Source organism: Dermochelys coriacea, chromosome 9 (genome assembly GCF_009764565.3).
Source record: "Dermochelys coriacea isolate rDerCor1 chromosome 9, rDerCor1.pri.v4, whole genome shotgun sequence".
Lineage (NCBI taxonomy): Eukaryota > Metazoa > Chordata > Testudines > Dermochelyidae > Dermochelys > Dermochelys coriacea.
In genome coordinates this window covers 59091877-59114608 of record NC_050076.1, presented here as the reverse complement: position 1 = coordinate 59114608, position 22732 = coordinate 59091877, and the positions used below count along the sequence as shown (strand labels likewise).

The 22732-nt window shown below is 46.8% G+C and overlaps 2 protein-coding genes and 5 non-coding genes across 10 annotated transcripts in view; 1 reads left to right on the top strand and 6 right to left on the bottom strand.

The window, feature by feature from the left end:
* Positions 1 to 5007, top strand: part of MPP1 (membrane palmitoylated protein 1) — a 52279-nt gene extending 47272 nt beyond the window's left edge. For both annotated transcript variants that reach the window (XM_038416089.2, XM_043492994.1), the window contains exon 12: positions 4483 to 5007. In XM_038416089.2, the coding sequence (XP_038272017.1) occupies positions 4483 to 4659 (177 nt within the window). In that variant the 3' untranslated portion in view covers positions 4660 to 5007. The remainder of the gene's footprint in view (positions 1 to 4482) is intronic.
* An 809-nt stretch (positions 5008 to 5816) lies between these two features.
* Positions 5817 to 22603, bottom strand: DKC1 (dyskerin pseudouridine synthase 1). Of its 3 annotated transcripts, XM_038416087.2 has the most exons (15): positions 22445 to 22603; positions 21240 to 21304; positions 19281 to 19367; positions 18620 to 18711; positions 17351 to 17535; positions 16751 to 16815; positions 15761 to 15887; positions 14943 to 15073; positions 13883 to 14026; positions 13346 to 13466; positions 11519 to 11637; positions 10340 to 10443; positions 9658 to 9715; positions 8666 to 8824; positions 5817 to 7982 (listed from the first exon to the last, which is right to left on the bottom strand). In XM_038416087.2, exons 1-15 carry the CDS (start codon positions 22458 to 22460, stop codon positions 7911 to 7913), a joined length of 1545 nt encoding a protein of 514 aa, XP_038272015.1. In that variant the 5' UTR covers positions 22461 to 22603; the 3' UTR covers positions 5817 to 7910. The 3 variants fall into 3 exon arrangements, with proteins under 3 accessions (XP_038272015.1, XP_038272016.1, XP_043348926.1); XM_038416088.2 differs by lacking the exons at positions 5817 to 7982; positions 8666 to 8824; positions 9658 to 9715 and having other exon boundaries at positions 10336 to 10443; positions 22445 to 22580; XM_043492991.1 differs by lacking the exons at positions 5817 to 7982; positions 8666 to 8824; positions 9658 to 9715 and having other exon boundaries at positions 10345 to 10538; positions 22445 to 22581.
* Positions 11066 to 11141, bottom strand: LOC119861975. The gene has a single exon (XR_005295090.1). It is a non-coding gene; the product is annotated as a small nucleolar RNA SNORD83 (small nucleolar RNA).
* Positions 12310 to 12558, bottom strand: LOC119861985. The gene has a single exon (XR_005295100.1). It is a non-coding gene; the product is annotated as a small nucleolar RNA SNORD17 (small nucleolar RNA).
* On the bottom strand, positions 14752 to 14888 carry LOC119861982. The gene has a single exon (XR_005295097.1). It is a non-coding gene; the product is annotated as a small nucleolar RNA SNORA36 family (small nucleolar RNA).
* LOC119861976 lies at positions 15200 to 15273 on the bottom strand. Its single transcript, XR_005295091.1, has one exon. It is a non-coding gene; the product is annotated as a small nucleolar RNA SNORD83 (small nucleolar RNA).
* LOC119861986 lies at positions 16129 to 16372 on the bottom strand. The gene has a single exon (XR_005295101.1). It is a non-coding gene; the product is annotated as a small nucleolar RNA SNORD17 (small nucleolar RNA).
* Positions 22604 to 22732: the final 129 nt, after the last annotated feature.

The window sequence follows — 22732 nt, the reverse complement described above, 5'->3', positions numbered from 1 at the left end:
CCACCTTTCCTGGAAGGTGGCATTTCTGATTGCCATTACCTTGGCCAGAAGGGAATCCGAACTGAGGGCCCTCACCTCTGAGCCACCGTATACAGTATTTCACAAGGACAAGGTGCAGCTCCGACTGCACCCCAAGTTCCTTCCTAAGGTGGTCTCCCAATTCCATTTGGGCCAGGACATTTGTCTGCTGGTGTTCTTCCCGAAACCCCATACGGACCCGAGTCACCGCAGCTTGCACACCCTGGATGTGCGTCGAGCGCTGGCGTTCTATTTGGAGCACACCAAGCCCTTTCGTAAATCCGTGCAGCTATTTGTGGCTGTAGCCGAGAGGATGAAAGGCCTCCCAGTGTCAGCGCAGCGGATCTTGTCTTGGATTACAAGCTGCATCCGGGCATGCTATGAGCTCGCAGGTGTTCCGGCCCCCACGGTCATGGCCCACTCAACCAGGGCGCAAGCGACTTCTGTGGCGTTCCTGGCACAGGTCCCGATCCAGAAGATCTGCAGAGCAGCCACCTGGTCCTCGGTGCACACCTTCACGACTCACTACGCAGTCAACAAGCAGGCCAGAGAGAATGCGGCGACTGGCAGAGCGGTCCTCCAAGCAGTTGTTCCGTGACTCCTACCCTCCTCCAGAGGTAAGCTGGTAATTCACGTGAACAAGCACTCGAAGAAGAAAAAACAGTTACTTACTTTCTCGTAACTGTTGTTCTTCGAGATGTTGTTCACGTCCATTCCACCTCCTACCCCTCTGTTGGAGTCGCCAAGAAGAAGGAACTGGAGGGGGTCAGGCCGGCAGGGGTATACATGCAGGGTGCAGTGGCGCCACTCTGGGGGCCCCGCCGGGAGCCGCTAAGGGAAAAAGTTTCCAACGCTTAAGCACGCGGCACGCGCACACCTAATGTGGAATGGATGTGAACAACACATCTTGAAGAACAACAGTTATGAGAAAGTAAGAAATCATTTTTTCACATGGAAAGTAAAGAGAAAGTAGGGAGAAACTTGGGACATGACCTTAGAGTTACTCTGTCTTAAAAATAAATAAATAAATAGAGCCGTGAATGATGGATGTGCCATCAGGGCCGCTAATTCTCCTATGTGCCTGGCTGAGGTGATGGCAATTAGAAATGCTGTCTTCATGGACAGGTGTAAGAGAGAACAAGTTGCCCTGGACTCGGAGGAAGGTCTAGTCAAAACCCTGAGAACTAGGTTAAAGTCCCAGGCTGGAGCAGGTGGTGTCACACAGGGGAAGAGATTCCCAATGCCCTTAAAGAATTTTACGCATTAGTGGGTGAGCAAACACCAAGTGGGAAGCCGTTTTCGCCACAAGATATACCTTAAGGGAGCTGAGGTGAGAGTTTAAAATGTAGCGCAAAATCAAAGGGAGGAAAGATGAGGTTGGGTCTGTGTTTCTGGAATAACACAAACTTGGAGTCATTTCCATTTTGTAGATAAGTATGTCGAGTGGTCAACTTGTGGTTGTGTTGCAACACGTCTTTCAGCTCGTCAGAGCATTCTGCCTCTAAGCCTTGGAACTAAGAAGGAACCAAACCTGGAGGCAGAGGACCCGTGGGTTGGGGTGAAGGGTCAGCCCATTGTTTTGAGGGAGCAGGTGAGGAATGGACTGCAGAGAAACAAAGGGCATATAGTGTGATGGTGGGCCACAATGAGGGGCCAGAGAAGATCTCCTCCTGGCCAGTGTCAGATTTGTCAGTGGGTAAGGGTGCCGCTGACTGGGGTATTGACAGTATACAGCCCGGTGCCAAGAGCGATTCTGGGTGTTGGGATGTGCTCAGTACCGGGGTCCTGGTACCAAGTAATGGGGTTTGCGTTTCTTCCCCAATCATTAGGTCTCCAGGGTACCAGAGCTCATGCAGCACCATGGGTTCATTTGGTACCACAGAGGCGTGTCCGTGGTACATTGTCAGTACCGATAGATGGGCAGAGCACTCCCTAAATGAGAATGTTGTTGTGCCCAGTATAGAAAGTTTGTTGGTGCCACTATTTTAGAGATGGTACGGTAATTGTCTGTCCCTGGATACTGAGGCCACAGGTTTCCAGAGTACGTGTTACCATGGGCTCATGTGACACCACAAAGGAGTGTCTGTAGTATCTTGTCAGTATGGACGGCTGGGACAGTGCAGAACACTTCCTAGATGGGAGTTTTATTACACCCGATACCAAAGGGTTTCTTAGTGCTGCTCTTTTAGAGATGGTATGGTAATTGTCCCCTCTCTCGTCTCAGAGCATGACTGGAAGCCCCTGGCGGGAGACAGTGCCATGGGGACTGTGCCACAGGGCAGCGCTTACAGCAGAATGGCTGCCCCGCAGCAGAGCTCACAGCAGGAGCTCCCTCTGCTGGTGTCCTCTTACCGAGGTGGCCGCTTGCTCGGAGGAGCTCTTTTTACGAGCCTTTCTGGGGGGAGTCTGCTGGTGGCTTTTTTCCCCCCCTTCTCTCCTCTTCGTTACTTGACCCCTTTTGAAGTGAAGGCTCCGGGGATGATCCGGGATCAGCAACCACCGGGGTCCCCTGCAGACTGAAGTGTTTTCTCCATCGGGAGGAGTTTGAACTTCAGCTCCTGTGAGGCTGCGTTTTAGCTGTAGCAGATAATGCACTTCTGTGAGGGTCTCCCAGGCACAGTGAGTGTCTGGCAATAACAGGAACTGACTCCTGGCAGGAGAGGCACTGCTTGGAGCAGAGAGAGCCAGATAAACCTCTGGGCAGGGGGTTGTCATCCTCTAGCAGGGAGGAATGCAGAAGAACATTGTCTTTATTTTCATAATTTTTTTTTCAGTTTTTTTTTAAAGGTCTACTATATGCCTTTTGGGGGAGAGGAGGAATGTCCCCAGACAGGGCAGAAAACTGAAGTTTTCCCCTTTGGGGTTAAAAATAAATAAATAAATAAAAACAAAGGCACACTGGCTTAACTACTTTTAAGGAGAACAAAGGTAACACCACAAACACTACTTATGCTAATGACATAGATAAGGAAGAGACTGCTTGTTCCCTCAGAGGCCAAAGATGGAAGAGAGGGGGGTTTGCCCATGCAGTGCTAAATAGCCTCCAGGCAGACCACGAGGGAGGGAGAGCTCATGCGGGGGCTCAATGGGGACACTGCTACCAAAAAATCTCCAGAGTGCACGGGCATACAGACACCTAAAGTGGAGCACCCATAGGGACACTACTCAAAGAACCACCCCACTTCTTCAGATGCATCCACGAAAGCTTATGCCCAAATAAATCTGTCAGTCTTTAAGGTGCCACCAGACTCCTTGTTTTTGTGGATACAGCCTAACTCTGATAGAGAGAATCAGGAAGGAAGTTGTATTGGAGTTCCTATTTACAATATTAATTGGATGCTGGAGCAGGCTCCTGCGGGCCTGCAATACCTTCAGGAGCTAGGTGTGCTTCAGAGTTCCATGCAGCCACCTCTGATGTCTGCCATTACCAAAGGTAGCCCTCAGCGGTAGAGGTACTAGGAAAGTGTGAACAGAAACAGAGTTGAGCCTGTTGTCTGAATAAACCGAGGAAGGGGGGGGAAGTAACTTCCCTGAGCTCATGCTGCTGGCCAGAAGCTGGATGGGGAACAGAACTTTTATCCAGAGTCCCAGGCCAGCACCCTCATCCCTCAACCACCTGTCTCAGTCTTTGGGGCTTTGCTCCAGAGGCAGGTGGAGGAAGTTTGTCTCCCTAGGGAAATTTACCAGCAGAACTGTATGGATGTAATCTCCCTGCCAAGGGACACCTACAGTCAGGAAAGGATGCCTTCTTCTGCTGTAGCTGATAGCACCTTCAAAGCGCCATAGGAAAGAGGCACTGTTATTCCTAAGTACCCACCTGGGGAGTTAAACCAGTATAATACTGCTAGGAAAGTGTCCCACTAGCCCAACCCAAAGGGATTTCTTTTTGCAGGGATAGAGTTAAACTTTTTAGGGTAGGGTCAGGGGGAATCACAACCTGCAGTGAGGTGTATAGGTCCTCTGCAGGCCGGCCCAGGGAGCTGGCGCCTATGCACTCTGCTGGGACTGCCATGCGCCCTGCTGGGACTGCCTATTGTGTGTGGGAAACCCAAAACAGAGCTAGCTTTCTCAAGTAGGGAGTGATGCTGTATGCAGCAGCCCCTGTGCTGCTTTGGGCATTCAGCACCCAGAGTTTTAGGAAGCACCTCCACGTCCCTAAGTAAGCTGCTATCCTTTCAGTTTGCACAGCAGTAAGGGTATAATGCAGTATCCCCAAGAGGGCCATTCTGGCACCATGCTAGAGTAAGGGGGCGTTGCTTAGTGAGACCAGTACTCAGTACATGCCACTGCACTAAGAAATGGGTCTAATGTCCCATCTGGGTCAGAGGCCCTCCCACAGTGCATCATGTACTTCCCAAACCAATAGGGGCAATCTGCCAGCCTCAACCTCCTTGGTCTGGGGGTTCTGCATGGACACACTACCCCTCGCACAAGCCCCAGCTCACTGGCTCTCTTCTGTTGCAGTCGGAAGCCTTGCAGCAACTACACCAGGAATCGGAGAGCATTTGCAGCCGCTACGCGCACTACTTTGACCTTTCACTAGTCAACAACGGTGTGGAGGAAAGCCTCAAGCTGCTACAAGAAGCTTTTGAGCAGGCCTGCAGCTTGCCCCAGTGGGTGCCTGTCTCCTGGGTCTACTGAGCAGTTGTCCAACCCTGGCAGCTTCCTGTTACTCCCATCCTGCAGAATGGAATGGTGGGAAACCCCTGATCTACATAATGCAACACCCAGCCCCCTTTCCTTTTAATGTTCTATAGCCCCAGTCTCACTTAGTCTACTATGCACAGGATAAGTGCAGGGATCTCCAAGCTCAGGCCACAAGCCACCAGTCCTTGTGCATCAGTACTACTGTAGTGTTGTTTGGGGGAGAAATTCTATTTTAATCTTAGGGTCTGCATCCTAGTGCTACACAGCTGGAGCCATAGTGTCCCTCCACTCAGCAACACTCCTACTGATCACACAGGGAAGCTTTCCCAATGACTAAGGGGGAAAATAGGGGCCTGCTCTAGTAACTAAACCTGTGAGTGGTAGCCATTTTGCACTGTGCTTCACTCTTGAGGAAGACAGGATGGAGGCACTTCTAACACCATGAGCTCTGAATCTTATTTGGCCATTTGCACATTATCATCTGATGCAGCAGGGCAGAATGCACTGTTTGAAAATCCTGGCCCTAGGTTTCAGAGTCAGCACATGCTTGAGCCAAAGGGGCAGTTCAGATTACAGAGCTGTTCTTTCAGGCTAAGCCAGTGCTACCACAGCTTGTATTCCAAGGGTTTTCTCCACAATCAGAAGGGCTAATTATTTTTAACTGTGAGCTGGAGTTGGTCATCCCAGGGGCTGGTCTTCCATGCTGGATGTGTGGAGTTCCTGACTCATTCTGTGCAATTATAACTTGACACCTCTGACCCATAGTCAGACACCACTAAGGCAACAATGATTAAAATAACCCCTGGAGTCAGTAAGTTAGATTGTCTAGACCTAATCATCTATCCATTGCATTACAAAGCAACAAGAGAGACTGTCCAGGCACATACACTGTGTCCAAGGAGTGCACCCACTCCACGCACATACCCAACCTCCACTTATGGGGTGCTTGAGCCTAAGACCCCCACTGGTGCCAGAATTAAGTGTTGCCAGGGGGACAGTGCTAGGGGCCTCTTTGGAGCAGCAGTTCTTCAAACCATAATCAATGTCTAGCTCAAAGGACCTTTTTGTGTGCTGTATTGTCAGGAAGGGTAGAGGGAAAGGGGATTAACATGTCTGAAATCTACAATTTTTAAGAATGCCAAAAAACCTGATGATGTGCAATAGAGACCTTTATTCTAGTCCACCGCAGGGAAATACAACATAGCAATAAAAGTATTGAAGTGTTTGCTTGGTTTCATAGTTTGTACTGAGCTCAATAGGTAACTGCAGCATCCCTCCAATGAACTGCTCCCCAAGAAACCAGCTGAACGGCAGTGAGGTACTCCCTGCCCTTGGAACACTGCCATCTGAGCTATACACCTCTCTGCCATTCAAGAGCAGAAAAGCTACTGGACTGCTCCACACTGGCCCTTAAAGGGGCAGGGAATCACTGCTCAATTTATTCTCTGACACAGGACCAGCACAAGCTGGCTTTACTCTGCACACATAACAAGAGCACTCACCCCTGCTCCTTTCCCTCCCACCAAACAGCAAAAGTCAGTCTTATTATGAAGGAAGTTAGGGCAAAGCCAGCAGTATGCATGTGTGGGTTGGTTCACAAACAGTCTCAGTGCCCTTTTAAGGGAATAGGGCCTTCCAATGCAAAAATCCCATGTTCCAAGCTGGCCAAGGTAGGTGCTGACCAAAACAAATTGGTAATTTAGTCAGTGCCTATTAGAAGATTCCAGAGCAGCACCATCATTACCTTTGCAATCAATCCGAGCAGCCAGCACCAACCATCCTCTCCCCTTCAGCTCCTCCTCCCTGGGAAAGGAGGCACAACTAAGGACAGAATGGGGAAGAGGCCTGTCTCATAGTAGCCCCCACCTCAACGCAGAGGTGGCCAATTAACTGAAGCACTGCTTCCTACCCAGCTTGAACAGCAACAAGTCAACACTTGAAAAATAGTTTATTTGTTAAGGTGTTTTGTTTTATTGTTTTTTTATAAAAAGTAAATAATAATCACAACTTTCTTTTCCTTTAAATCCCTGACAGCCCCCAGCTGTGCTCACCACCTGTGTCTCCCTAGTACTGGAGAAGGGGAAAAAAGAGCAACACACTCTTAGGCAACTTTAGGCCTTTACTTCAGATGGTATTTGCTCAATGCAGAGCATCCTAGCCCCTCCCTGAAGGGGTTAAAACAGGTATAGGGATAAATCCAGTCACCCAGTAGCACCAGCAACCCACCTCCTCCTGCCAGCAAGGCACTCCAGCAAGAGAACCTGGGTGCTTTGTTTGGAACAGACCATCTGCTGCCCATAGCACGATCAGCTTCAGCCAGCCAAGAGCTGGTGCCAAAGGCCTCCAATCTCCATTCGCACTACCCTTTAGAGAACACATACGACCAGCCAACACTTTCCAGATCACACGGGGCCTCTGGCCCCAGAGATCTCTCCTATCTCTCCATTCCAACCCCCAGAATCGATTAGGTGCTAATACTGGGAAGGAGGGCTGAGGCAGTGGTGGACACAGCCGTAAGAACACGTAAATGGGAGTTTGATGAACAGCAAATGGAGCCAGGTCCCTGCACTTTGAAACAAAAAATGGGAGAAACCTCAAGTACAAAATTCTAAGCCTACACAAACTGAAAACATGTACTTAAAACATCTACCCTCCTGGGGGAGACACTGGGACTTGGCTAGCTGAGACTCAAGCCAAGCACTGCAAGTTTAAAACCAAAGAACTTAAAATAGCCAATGTGATCACCCAGACCCCGGATGCTGCTCCAAGAGGGTGAGTGGCTCAGGCCAATTCCTTCAGCTGTAAGAACATTCTGTGACTGTCAGCGTAATGGCTCCCGGACCCACGAACAGAGGGAAAGGCAGGACTAGGAAAGGAGGCATTATCTCCATTTGTGGAAATTGCTCAAAACACTGGAGGTTAGGAGGGCCCATTTTTAGCAGAAGCTATTGGTTCCCCGAAAAGAGTTTTATATGTATTGAGGCAACCAGCTTAGCAGAGCAGAGTCCAGTGCAGTGGGTAAGTTTTACACTCTTCCCTCCAGCCACCCTTAAAACAGGATGAGAGGCTTATGGTGAGCTTGCTGAGCCACACTGCAGACATGGTTTTGTTTGTATAAGCAACGGATCAGAAGCCTCATCACCCTACTGCAGGCAGTGTTTCTGCACTGCTGGGGAATAGCTTTTGTTATTTCCGTCTTCCATCCAAAGCAGATGGCCTCATCTGGCTGGGAGGTATCTAGCCACTTACTCCGAGCTCTCTTCAGCTTGCTTTTGTTTCTTCTTTTTCTTCTTCTTCTTGGTGCTGGCGTCACTGGCCTGCAAAGAAGATGGAGCTCAGGAAGGGTGGCTGGGAAGGAATCACTGCTGATTTGTGACACCTTTCAGCAAGGACTAATGAGGTATTTATATAAGGATTCATCTTAACTACCCCCCAGGAGCTCTCATCCATGAGGGAAGAGTGACATACCATGCTGACCCTCCCCCATCCAAGGCTCCCCAAAACAAAATCTGCCTGGCAGGGTAATTACCAACATGCAATGCACCAAGTCCAGGAGCATGTACACTGGAGAAGAAATTGCCACACCACATCAATAGGCATCTAGCCTGGTGCCCTATCTCCAACTGTGCACCACTCCTGAGGCACCAGAGGAAGGCGTAATAATCTCTGCCAGACAATTGTGAGAAAGCTACCCAAGGGCAGATTATTCCTAACCCATTAAACAAGGGCAGTCTGTAACAGCCCCTTCCACACCCTGCCCTACAGGTTAATCTGTTTATCCATGGCAGGCCAGCCCCCAGGGACAGACAATGGTGCCAACTAAGCTTAGCTATATTGAGGAGGCTTGCAGTGATGTAACTCTATACTGATGGAGGAAAGCAGCGACCTACATAGACAAACCAAATAGGTGTCTCAGGGTTTGTAAGTATCACAAAGAGGGGTGTACAAGTGATGCAATGCAGCCACACTCCTAGCTCAGCAGCCCCATCAAGCTACCTACCACTTCCATTAGCTCCCCTCCGCTCTCTGCAGCTTCTTTGGCCTTCTTCTCTTTTTTCTTCTTTTTCTTTTCCTTCCTGCTCTGCTCGTCTGGTTGTGGAGTGGCCGGGGAGGATGGAGCCACTGATGCCTCATTTTCACTCTCTGTCTCCCGCTTTCTCTGTTTAAGAGTAAAGCCAGCATCAAATCAGCTCTCCATAACAGCAGGCCTGTCTCAAGTTCAGATGTGTACAGATGACAGACCCCACATAGTCCTGATGCCACCTCCTCAATGTACCTTCCCATCCTAGCCCTCTGCACCCTCAGGAGCTTGGTAAGAGCAAGCCTTATTCCTGGTAACGCTGTCAAGTTCATCACTGCTTGTGTAATGAGGGAGACTATAGACCCTCTGGAACTTGTCTATGGTCTTCTGAAAGCTTTGCGAGAATCCCTGGCACACCCCTCCCTCATTTTCTTCCCATGATATCATTCCATCACAGCTTAGGGCTCCATATTCTTCCAGTCTCTGCTATGTCATCTGTACACAAAAGTGACCCAGTCCAAAAACAGGTCCAGGGTTGGCCCCACAGAGATAACCTGCTTCCTTTGGTAACACACACATGCTGGTTGGGCTTTTTCAACTGGGATGAACTGCACCAGACTAGGATGGGGGCTAGTGCCCCTGGCCTCTGGAATCCCATGAGCACAGCTCTGCATTCAGATTCTGGGCCATGGCCTTGAGCCGTCTTTAAGGCTCTTGTTCCCAGATCTCGTCCCTCAATGAATTCAAAGCCTGGCGATGCAACACTAACCACACAGGCGAATATGGATAACATATGAAAGTCCACTCTGCTGGACAAATCGAAGGAGACTCCACATGTTAACTCTGCCTCCCCCAAAGAAACAACATAAAAAAGCATAATTCACGGGATCAATCTGTCAAGGCAGAGATGTTCATCTGACAATACACAGGTCTGAAATGGATGTTACACGAAAGCAGCCTATGGTACTTACTTTTGGTACTCTCTCAGCCATTGCTGCTGGGGCTTCTGCCTCTTTCTTTATAGCAACACTGAAAGGAGGAAACACACCTCTGAGTTGAATGTGTGAGTACTGCCAATCAATCTTGTATGTTCAGATTTACTGTCCTCCCTCCTAGATACTTGCTGCAAACCAAGCTACATCCCTCAGCCTCCTGCTGCAACACAGTTGACACACTACAGCTCCTTTTTCTGATCGCTATGTTATACAACACTCGGCAGTGTACGGAAAGCCTGCAGCCCACATCAGTGCCTAACTGTGCTGGGACAAAGGCAGAGCCTCCCCTGTTTAATTTGGCAGACTGACTCCCTCTAGAGCCACAGGTATCAAGCTAGAAAGGGATAACTGTCTGCTCACTTGGTTTGTCTGGAATAGCACCCCCCGTTATTCTTCCAGGGCAGTGCTCCCTAGAGATGGCAAATAACCACATTGCAATTAACATACTTTGAAAAGGTATTATGTTGCCTGACAGTATTTTAAACATGCTATATTCAACCCCCGTGACCTTTTGTACCCCAAACTGACATTTTCCAGCAGAAGTCAGCAATATGCCTTAAGGAAATGGCACTCTAAGATAGCACACCAGAGACTGAACACATGCAATTCACCCCTCTGCCCTGTCCCTCAAACATGTCTCTGGAACGCTGTGCATTACCTGTAGTCCACGTACTCCTTCTTCCAGGAGTCTGGCGTGCTCTCATTGGGCTTGCCGTGCTTGCTCAACAGGCCCTGCTTGATCATCATCATCTTTTGACTTGCCTGGCGTGAAAATGCAGAGGAAAAAAAGGTCACATTCTAGCTTCAAAGGAGCTATCATTTCTAGTTGGAGAAGTCACTTGGTATGTGATGACACACTGTGGAAGAGAACCAAGTTCACGATGAAACCTTTACCAGGTCAGAGAGAGACAAATATGTCCTCAAAGAGCCTTTGATAGCACATCGCAAATTATCATCGTTGCTTAGGAGTTTATTCCTTGGCTGATGTCATTCTTCTATTTGCAACATCGGTTAATTAAAGTAGCAGTATTCCAGAAAAGATTATTTTACCTTCCCACTGTGTCACTGCATGAGAAGGAACTGCAAGCAAATTGGAGCAAGTCTTCTACTGTTACAGACCCAGCTATGCACATATGATTAGCATTTATGTATCAGGCACGTGGGTAAGTGGAATTGTGCAAGAGAGATGGAAGTGGTATTTCTGCTGCTCCTGGAGCCCCTTTCAACAGACTTTAGTACTCTGCCACATGGCCATGACATACTGTGTTTCTAATGTTATTTTAAATTTCAATGGTACCTTTCATTAGAGCACTTGGAGCATTCTTACAGACACTACTTCAGCCTCTCAAGAGTGGGGCATGGAACATCTTCTAATTCTTCCACGAGCCATCAGTATTGGGTGATAGATTTAAGTCATCTTTGCACACAGTGCTAATGTCAGCTACATCACATCATTTGGCTCTTCCTGGAAGGATTCGCAGCACAGACTAAAATCAGTCTGATCCTGGCTTAGCCTAGTCAAGATCTAGTCTACACCACCAATTGGAACCAGACTTTTAGCCAAGTTAGGGACAGCCCAGTCCTCGGACATGGTTATAGCTGTGTAGACATAGCCCGAAGAGCCCTACGGTCTCACAGCAGGAGCAAAATTGATCAAGCCTTTTTCATCTTCTTCGCTCCAGAGGGTTTAGACAAACTACATATGTTTGTAAATGGAGGTGACAAACTGGAAGCCTTTATCTGGGACCTGCAGCTTTGTAAGAGACTGCTTTGAACCAATTTCTCAATAGTTGAATGCCATTTCCAACACCACACAGCCTCCCACCCTTAGTCTCACCTTGGGACCAAGACCCCATTTGCGGGGGTAAGTGTCTCTTTCCATAATCACCCTCTTGATCTTTGCCACTATACCGTGGTCACAGGTAGAAATCACTGCGGTGGTCATCAAGGCAACAGCTGCATTAGTGGAAATGAAAAGAATGAACATTTAGGCACAAAAGAGCAATACTGGCCAGCTATTGGATTCAGTCTCCTATGACTCAGCGTTATGTTGGTGCAGAGATGGGCTACAAAGATGGTATTCCCAAGACTGACATCCAAAGGGATGCAATTTTCATCAACTCCCTACACAATTACCTAATAAGTCCATCCAACTCACTCCCTGGACAGGCTTCCACTTGTAACTCACTTCCCGTCTGGTTCATCATCAGGGAAGTACAAACTGGGGAGCTCTGGATCTAAAAGCAGGAGCATCTACTGCCTGAGCTAAAAGACTCAGATCTCATAGCTAAGATTGTAGCAGATTCATCAACCCCCCGAGCAGAGCACCAGATGCAGGTTCACAGACTAGCCAGAAGTGAATTGTTACGTCACTCAGTGGTGTCCAGTATTGGATACAGGGCATAGGCAACACACACACACACACACCACTGCTCATTGCCAGACATGTGCCCAGTCAGGATGGCACTGTAGTCCTTATTACCTAGGCAAATTTTTTGCTGCAAGCATTTGGTAATAAGAAAGGCATTAGTACAAAATAACAGTGCACACCCATTCAGCAGCCATCCAAGATGCATCATTTCTTTATACTAGATTTGTTAGGAGAGAGGAGTTCACAGGCAGCAGTATGTGATCAGAGAGCATCACTCGTCTTGGTTGAGATGGAGCCCCCATGGAGAGGGGCTCCAGCTCTGCTGGCTCTGTCCTGCTCCTGCAGGCAGCCAGCCACACCCTCAAGCAGCCCCCAGTAGAACACTGAAAGGCTGGAGGGTATTTGGAGACTGCACAGCACAGAGACCCTAGAACAGGAATCTAGGTGCTGCAGGGAGGGCAGTGCAGCAGTACTCAGAGAATGGATAAACTTCATCATCATTTCACATACAGGGTGTGCTTGAAAGCCCAGGACACGGGAATGGAGTGGTATAGCTAGGCTTGGAAGGATTAGACTTTTATTGCTAAGAGTCGATAATTGTCAATTTCACTGTATACAAACTGACCAAAATATATTTCCATTGATTTCTTTCTTTGCCTAAGAACTTAAGAGTTTGATTTAAGGATATTTTGTACATTTTGACATACAACGTTGACAATGTGTTAACAGTTGTAACACTAACTTTTTGAATCTTAACATGTCAAATTGTCTGCCCTACCACAATTTCGCACAACTGAAAATTTAAATTGATAAAAATAGAAAAAACACATTATAGAGCAATAAAATCTGTTACTGTACCAGATACCAGAGTTGTAACTAGGCCATTATTTCTCAGTTGGTATCATTGACCTCTCTAAGTAATGTTGTTCTCGCGTTTCTAAGGGTAGCAAATCATAGTTATCTCAGGTTTCAGAGTAGCAGCCGTTAGTCACTCTGTATTCGCAAAAAGAAAAGGAGTACCCGTGGCACCTTAGAGACTAACAAATTTATTAGAGCATAAGCTTTCGTGAGCTACAGCTCACTTCATCGGATGCATTTGGTGACAGCATCCCATCATTTCCCACCAGGAAACATGGATGAAAGATTCCAGCCATGGAGCATGCCATCCCGCCCCCCATGAAATGCTCAAGCCACCCATGTTTGTTACAAGCTTCTGAAGATGCTGTATTGCTCTGGCTTTACACCCAAGTAGCTAGCTCGGTGGCTGGAGGAAGAACATTGACCTCTTCTTACCCATGCAGATGGCCTCCCCTTTAGTGGTGATGACAACAATCTCCTGATTAATCTCAATGCCATCTTCATACCTCAGAACACCAGGAAGCATGATCTTCGCGCCGTAGCAGATGGCATTAACCTGGAAGGGTATAAGAGAAAGGCTGAAAAATCTGGTTGAGAACGTAAAGTTACATGGTCTTAACCAATGCATAACATTGACTCTGCAAATTTATTCAGCCACTAAATACCAATTGGTGCTGCCCCAGTGATAAAATGATATTTTTTCCATGTATGACTTAAGAGCATCTCCCCCCACACTCCAGGATTTGGCCATTGCTCCTCTATGCTGAGGAACAGTACCCCCTGCTATTCAGACCTGCACACTGCCTCCTTGAAAGAGATGCTGGTGGTTGTTTATAAGGATCTGGATCATCACCACCAAAGTTATTTATTACTTGTTGTCCAAGCTGGAGGTGAAGTTAGGGTGAAATGCATTAGAGTCACCCTACTGTCCCACCACCTGCTGATATTTTCTAAAGCCATTCAGGAACTCACCGCACTGTCCTTCATAACCAGCCGTTTGTGTGAAGTCAGCAGCTTCTCCAAGGGGAAGATAACCCTCCTCAGATAACTCTCATCCTTGTTGTTGTCATACTGCCACTGGGCATCCAGTACATCATGCATTGTCACCATGTGGTCCTGCAGAGAGAGATGCCCACTAAGTTTACCCTTGGCCCAGCCACCCAATCAAATCAGACCAAGAAAAACTGGCTAAAACAATGGTGAGAAATACACTGCAGAAAAAGCAGTGATGAATTCTGGGGTTCCCAAAAGGGGTTGAAGATAAAATTACCAAGTGCAATACAAACTCCCCCCACGTAACTCTGCTAGCAACCCTCTGCTGTTCCAGTCCTGGGACCCTCCTGACCACAAATTGCCAGGTTTGTATACAATGTTTACCACAAAAACTCATTTGTGACCTGACCCACAAATGAACTTAGCTTCCCACACATGAAACATCAGCACGTGAAAGGCTGAGCTACCTAGTGCCCCAAATCGCGCACACAACAACGCTGTCTGCAATGGCAGCAAACACCCTGTCAGAAACCTCAGTACTCTGGATGCAGTGTAACAGGCACTAAGATCACAGGCTCTTAGGAAAAGTGGCTGCATCAAGAGTCTCCCTGCTATGAAAAGAGCAGAGAACTTGTTCCACAAATGAAGTGTTTATCCAAACTCCAGGACCATCTGGGCCCATGCTGGAAAGTCTACCTAGGCTTTTATACCACCCCCAGCACAGCAGTAGCCAAGGACCTTACAAAGAGGTGCTCATTTTAATCCAAGTATGTTTCCTACATTAGATACCTTGAAGAGCCCAAAGCCAGAGTGCAAGAAAGCAGTTGAGCTCTTTCAGTACATGGACATTTTGTGGGCTGAGTGACAGAAGTGGCAGAAAGCGAAGCTTCCCATCATCTTGACATGTCTCCCAGCCACTCACTGTCCCAAAGTTTAATTACCAGAACAGGGACAGCAGCCCTGAACTGAACTCAACACTCTGGGTTAAGATAACTTACAGCAAGGGCCTTTCAAAAGAAAGCCAGCCATACCCTCCTACCTTCTCTCCCATGATCCCCGAGCGCACTCGCCGGAGCTCTTGCATCTGGCCTCCAACCCCCAGCAGCAGGCCCAAGTGGACACACAGCGTACGGATGTAGGTGCCAGCTTCACAACTCACCCAGAAGATACCTGGAATGCAATATAGGGAGGGGAGAGAAGAATTTTGAGCTATCCAGAGTTACCATAATTTAACACACTTGCCTGTGGGGATTAAAATGAGCCCTGTGATTGGCTCCATGTTCAGTGCCTCTAATGAGCCATCAGTATTGGGTGATAGATGTAAGTCATCTTTGCACAGTGCTAATGTTGTCTACTTTGCATCATTTGGCTCTTCGTGGAAGAAGATTTCAGCAACTTCTATCATGGGGAAAATATGCAAGACAATTTTAGCTCTTGCAGAGGGTGGGGACTGGCAGTCTAAGGGCATTTCTCTACTGGGAAGAAGCTCATCCCACATGGAAGTAGGTGCACTGGTGGGATTCTGTCAGTCATCAGAAATCACCATAATGAGGAATTCATCACATTTCCCCAGGAACACAAACAGAGGGCACTTTTCCTTTCCTTAGATGGCTGTAGTGCAGTGCATCCCCTTTGGAGTTCAGCCTGGAACACAGACCTCTTTTTTAAGCCAGTTTCAATTAACAAGTTAAAGCCTGGATTTTAAAATGGGACCATCAAGTGTCTGCACATCACTGCACTTGGAAAAGGAACAGCAAGTCCCCTCTAGTGGTGTGTTCACTAGAGCCTCACAGGGAGAGTCCACAACAGCACTTTCATGCTTTGAAGTGCTAGCAGAGAACCTATGAGGTGTTTTACCTAATCTCCTCTCAGGGTCGTATTCTACCAGTTTGCTCTCATAGATGGTTCGGACCCTCAGCTGCCTCTTGACAGCTGCAATGAGGGGAGGTCGCTGAAACAGGGCACCGGTCAGAGTTTCTATTGCCTAGGGGAAGAAGCAGAAGAACTGTCAGCCTTCACCTTTACACAGCCCACACCATTCTATCAGCACATCTAGACACAAAAGCATGCTGCTATTTGGGCAATAAAAATCATTTTCCTATTGTATATCACATTGTATCTGATCATACAACATTAAAGCAAGCCCATATGAGCCACTTACGCACCCCCTTGATAGGAATTACTCCCCCAGCTACCAATGGGGTTACTTTACCAGGCAGCAGCATGTGATCAGACAGCATCACTCATCTTGGTTGAGACAGAGCCCTGTGAAGAGGGGCTCCTGCCCTGCTGGCTCTGGCTCTGCCCCTCTCCTGCACAGAGTTGGCCACACAGCAGCTCCCAATAAAACAATGAAAGGCTGGAGGGTATTTGGAGGCTGCACAGCACGGGGACTCTAGAACAGGAATCTGCATGCTGAAGGGAGGGCAATGCAGTAGCACTCTGAGAATGGATTCATCATCACTTCACATACACCGCATGCCTGCTAGGAGGAGACTTAAGGTCTTTTTTAAAATGCACAATCACAGCATTTGTGAAATAGCAAGGGCATGTCAGCATCTCAAGGCCTGAGGTTTGTATTCTCAAGGGAGAATTGCAATTGTTATGGACAATATACTAAAACACAGACAGCAAATATACAGTGAACCAAAGCAAATTAAGCATCTGATTAAGTAACACGATGTCATGCTGCACAAATTTGATTTTATTAGGGGCTGTTTATTACCTCTATTGCAACAAAATGCTCTCAATGGCTCTTTAAGGAATGCTCTTACCCACATCTCCAATGTACACTGATGAGACAACACAGCAGGAAGCAAACATGGGTTCAAGCATGCAGAGACTTACCCTGGAAAGCTGAATCTCGCTTTCAATAGCACTGTGCAGCCGAATGATTCCCACATACTCTTTGCCTGAAAGAATGACAGAAGAGTAGTCAGGAGCGGCCACTTGCATTTTATTGTTCACCGCCATGTCGGTGTTATTACAATTCAAACATCTATAGAGGCCAGTCTTCTTAACAGCCACTGACTTTTAGAAACATCTCAAGCACAAAAAGCTCTAACCCCTTGAATCTATCAACAAAGAAACACAGGCTGCAGGTTTATTTATGGAGCAAGATTTATTGTGTAGGGCAGCACAAGGCTGAATAAAAGCAATGGTAACCTCTTGTGTGTAAATTAAAATTTGCTGTTCTGAGACCTAATCAGCTAAAAATGGTGACACCACAAAGTTCAGGAAAACAATTATTTGCCAGGCCTTCAGTTCATCCCAACTTTGTATTCTGCCATAATGGACAGCAAACCTTAGTTAGAAATAGGCAGGCTTTAGAGGCCTGGAACTGGAATCCTCTGCTCATCATTAAAATGCAGACAGTCAGTCAGTCTTTCATCTGACCACTTAAAAAAAACGAGAGAGTAAACTACCCCAAAGCTATAAATGACATGCCTGCACTCTGCTGAGACTTAACCAGCCGTGTTGCTCGTTCGATGCACACAATCAGACACCCCGTCACTTTGGGGTCAAGCGTCCCACTGTGCCCTGTCTTCTCAACCCGGAGGATGCGCCGGATCCAGGCAACCACCTCATGGGAAGAAGGGTTGGATGGCTTGTCAAGGTTAATGAAGCCTGTCCTGGAACACAGCACACAGATGATTAGAACCTTCAATGCCATTTGATATCCTGGTTGTATTTTACCAAGGACATCTGGCTTCTAAAGAGAGAGATGCTTTGCAGCCAAGAAAAACTACATCCAAGATTTTTGAGAATAGGAGCTCCTCCTAATATGGAGCATTTTCAAAAGTGCTGAGCAACCAACAGCTCTCATTTAAGTCAAATGAGCTATTAGGTGCTCTATATTTAAAACAGGACTTTTATTAAACAGCCTAACTCTAAACTCCCGTTTTTGAAAATCTTGGCCTTACTGCCACCTTGGCCTGACTGCATCAAATTTAATAATTTATTAAGATAATGTTGAAGTAAAAAGAAAACGGTACAGACTTTAGGCATAGAAGTTTCTGGTTATCAGGGAATAAGGTACAGATTATCAAGGGGTGTGAAATTCGGTTTAGGAGCGGGTGGCATAAGGAACACAATCTGCAATCTCCCCGATTTGGGGTAAAAGTTTAACGGGTCAGAGTACAGACACTGAGCTATGGGGGTATGTTGTCCATATAATGGCTATATTCAGGTGTGGAGTATAATGAGCGGATATGATGTGGAGGATGGATTCTACCCTCATTTGGTGGGATTTAATGTTCAGTGAGTTTATGGTTCCAGTTCATATGGAACAATGGAAAAAGTCTCTCAGTCCCTTTCCCATAGTTGATGCACGATGTCGGTACTACAAGAGAAAACTCCCCCAGCCTGGCAAAACATCTCCACTAAAGTCTTCATATTGGATGTACATTTACTTGTATCTCTTTATCAATACCCACTATACAATGACAGAAAGTGAACCATGCTGGGAAAGGGAAGTTATATAGCTTTCAGACACCATAACATTACTCTACTTTGTTATGGTGTCTGAAAAGAATCTGTGACTAGAACAAATTGAAATGTAGGAGACTGGTAACCAAATTTAAAGAGGAATTTTGTATAGCCAACAACAGTGAAGGAAAAGTAACTGTTTCCAGACCTACTTAAACTGGGAGAGTCACCAAACCCTTGGAGTGTGTAAACTGTGACAGAAGTTACAGTTTTCCCCAATAAACATACCTAACATACTCAGTGATGTCTCTCTTCAGGGGATTGCAGCCAGAAGGAAGGGGTGTGTAGTGCGTTGTCCTCACATTTAGCTTGTCAAAGTTCTACAAAATCCAAACAAAACGTGCCATAAATAAAAATACTCTAAGTCTTTAGAAACAAATCCCATTTTACCTGGAATTTTTGATCCCCATGGAGATCTGCAATCACATAATCTGACCTAGTTTAAATTACAATTAACCGAAAATGCCTCTCCCATACTGGCAGTTCTAGAAACAGACTTTCCACAGCAAGAAAAGGCCGCTATGAAAAGAAGGTTAAAAGCTCTGTAGAACAACAGAGCTTTACAAAGTAGAGCAAACCCAGTATGCCTGTGTACAGAACTAGGGTCTCTGTGGAGACTTACACAAACATTATCCCTCCACAGAAAGAAGGGATGGGTGTAAATCCTGTGGGGATGGTTATAAGGCAGGTCAAGATCATATGCAATTTGACAGATCAGGCACACAAGCGAAAGCCCTTTTCAAAGCCCTTTTCAGTTGGGTCATAGAACCTGGTGCGAGATTCGTTACCCTCTGCCTTAGGTTCCCATGTAGGCTAAGGAACACGTGTGAAACAAGGAGTAATGTTTTTATATCTGTACACACAGACGGAATCCTATAATCCTCTTTACCTTCAGCAGCAAGGGCCACTGAGATGTGTCCAGCTGAGCCACTCGGGATTCAGGTTTGATGAAGAATTCCTCTGTGTGCTGTATGTCCTGGGGAGAGAAATCACAGATCAGAGAAGTGGAGTTGACATGCAAAGTGTCTTATCTCTTTCTTAAGACTGAAAGTCTTTTGTATTCTGCTACCAACGTTCACAAATTATTGCTAACATATCTTACACAATTCCCTTCAATGACAGCTACACCAAAGCAACATATATCCACAGCATCATGAATTCGCTGCAAAATGATCATTGTCCAGAGAGATTATGGCTATAACATCAAGTAAAACTGAAGAGTTCTGGAACTGAATTAATGAAGAATGACGTGAAACACCCCTCAGAGCTCCATGGCAAGTCAAAGTACTAAAGGATGGCTACATGTTTGAATGCAGAATAATGATCCCAGTCTGCTCCCTTCACTCACCAAAATACTAGCAAAGTTTCAGTTCCAAAAGACCATAGGAGGCAGAATCTCTTTGGTGCATTGCAAAAGAAACCACATCCCAACCGGCATAAACTTCACCAACAGAAGCGTTGGTGTAGACGGCGTTATGTTGGCAGGAGCCCTTCTCTCGACAACATAGCTATCGCTGCTAGTTGATGGTGGCTTAATTATGTTAATGGGAGAGCTCACTCCCATCAGCATAGAGTGGCTATACGGGAGACCTTAGAGCAGCACAGCTGCTGCAGTACAGCTGTGCAAGGTCTGTAGTGTAGCCATGACCTCAGTTAAGCAACTTTGCCATAATAACAAACCCAAAACACTGGCTAATTACGTCTTAATGCATGCATCACAATTTGAAAGGAAAGAGGTGCTATTTTGCTTCTCTAGACTTCAGGTGACTCAGTGAATGGGTGAAAAAATACTAAATCCCAATCCAATAATGAATTATTTCTATTTAAAAATGAATAAAGGCCAATTTAGGACAGATTGTCTTTTAAATAACACATTCTAAGCACAAGCATCTCCCCCCACCCCTTACCTACCAGAATAATTAATTAAACTGATAAGAACAGATTTTAAAAATGTATTAAAGCTAACGTTAAAATTATATAATATACAGGTTGAGAAAAGACTGTTTGTACATGTGAGTATAGTGCTTCGATTATTTAAAAATACAGTTTGTTTTTAAAGTCATAAGATACATAGTGCATAACCAGCAGTAATCCAAATTTAGGTGAATGAATTTAAGACTATAGTTTAGATATTTAGCATCCAAGTATTCGGGTACATTACAAAAAACTGATACAGAGAGTTGGTGGCGGAAGGCAATATACTAAACCTTTAGTCCACTGTAGAGCAAATACATCACTCCATGGGATCCTAAACAGCCATCTTAGTCTCAAGAGATTTACTTTTATTAGAAAAAAAAAGTAGTTTTACTCCAAGAGACACCAACACTCTAAATGCTTGGGGATCAAAGCTGATAAAGAACTTAAAAATATGCTAAAATTTGTTATTATTAAAGAAATTCACAGTTTTTTGCCCCCAGTAGGGCAATTCTATTTTTCTATGGATACTTGGAGCAAGGAAAGGTGCTGATTCAGGACAAAGACTTCAACTGTCTTTCATTCTAAGCCATAACACTGTCCCATCTTAAGTCCCTGAGCTCCCATGGACAGCATTCACCAAAACCAAGGCAGGCAACAACACGGCTTGCCTTCTGTCCTGCTGCTTCTCTCCCATCCACCCTCCAACTAAAGACCTAAAATTGCAGGTGAGTAACATAGTTAAACCATTACTCAAATAGTAAGAGATTCCAGAAGCGGGCCATTGAGTCCTTTTCTAGAGATACTTAAAACAGGTGAAGGTTCCAGGATCTTCCCCAAACAAGAGTTTTGCTCAACTTGAAATCAAGTCAAGGCACCAAGCTAGCCTGGAGGCAAACTCAGTCAGACAAATGGAAAAAAAAAATTCACTCACAGCAACATCTGCATCTGGTAGAAATTTCTTATCCTTTTTCTTCTTCTGCTTCTTAGCTATACAACCTATATTTGAAACAGAGGTACATTAAATATTTTCATACCAGAACTCATCCAAATCCAAACTGTCAGCACTACAGAATTTTGTACACAAGCAACGTTTATGTTCTAAAAAATTAGATTCCTTAGTTCAGTATCAGGTTCAGAAGAAACTTAATTATTATTTGTTCAGTACTTCGTTGCATTCAATATTAGAGGCAACATATGATATTTAAGAGCAACTATTTCCACACTTTTCAGAGTAGCAGCCGTGTTAGTCTGTATTCACAAAAAGAAAAGGAGTACTTGTGGCACCTTAGAGACTAACCAATTTATCTGAGCACAAGCTTTCGTGAACTACAGCTCACTTCATCGGATGCATCCGATGAAGTGAGCTGTAGCTCACGAAAGCTTACGCTCAGATAAATTGGTTAGTCTCTAAGGTGCCACAAATACTCCTTTTCTTATTTCCACACTGCAATTTTCTTCCTTCTCCATTGTCTTTTCTCTTTCTCTCCCCTCCCCATCTGTTTCTTTCCCACTTTTAATCCTTCTGCATTTTCTTCTCTGCAGCAACGCCCAATTCCAGGAGCTTCACTCCTCCTCCTCTCCTGACAAAAACTGATAATGAAATAACCATTGTTGACACGAAAACTATCTTCGTTAGGCTTTAGAGTCCGTGTTGAAGTGAGATTAATGGGGCAGGAGCGGGAGGAAGCTTACAGCTCCCAATCTCAGAGCCACGTGCCAGGATGCCCACAGTCAGGCACACGCCATACTGGCGCACAGGTTTCCAGCACAGCTCGGGTGACTAGAGCGTTTGCAAACGAAAGCCGAGAGGCGGCGGAGCTGGCAAACGCCGGGCCGCGCGCACATCCCGCTGGTCCTGGGTACGGGGAAGAGGGTGTTGCCACCACGGCACCAGGTATTTGACCCCGAGGTAATTCTAGGAGCTCCCGGGTTTCTAAAGGTCGCCCGGGGAAGGGCGGCAGAAGCCACGTGTACGCAGAGCGGTGCGGCCCCAGTTAGTGGCGGGGCTCGGATCGGGTCGCGGCCCAGGCAGCGGAGCAGGGCCGCGCCCAGGACAGCCGGAAAGACCGAGACCAGCCCCAGGCCACGTGGTCGGGCCGGACAGAACCACCCCCCCGGCCGGGACAAGCTCCCCACCTTCCCGGTCAGCCATCTTCGCCCCGCGCACTCCGGGAGCCGCGTGCTGCCGCCACCCGCCACCGCGCAGAAAGAGAGACTCGAGGGCCGCCCCTGTCCCGAGATGCACCGCGCGCAAGGCCCTTCCCTGTCACGTGCTCAAGGACCCGGCCCGGTGAAGGGGGGGCGCTGCTTCCCCGCCACGTGACAAGGCGGCGCGCGAGCCGCTCCCCATCACGTGACGGACTAGCCCTGCGGGGGGCATCACCCTGCGCTCACTGTGGGGCCAGGCCGCCGCAGCCCGCTAGC

Bases quoted from the DNA above. Each gene is read 5' to 3' on its own strand.
- DKC1 (XM_038416087.2), bottom strand. The intron at 14,027-14,942 runs GTAGGAGGGTAT...CTCTCTCTGCAG, and splicing joins CGGGGATCATGGGAGAGAAG to GACCACATGGTGACAATGCA. The intron at 8,825-9,657 runs GTAAGTACCATA...ACTCTTAAACAG, and splicing joins TGGCTGAGAGAGTACCAAAA to AGAAAGCGGGAGACAGAGAG.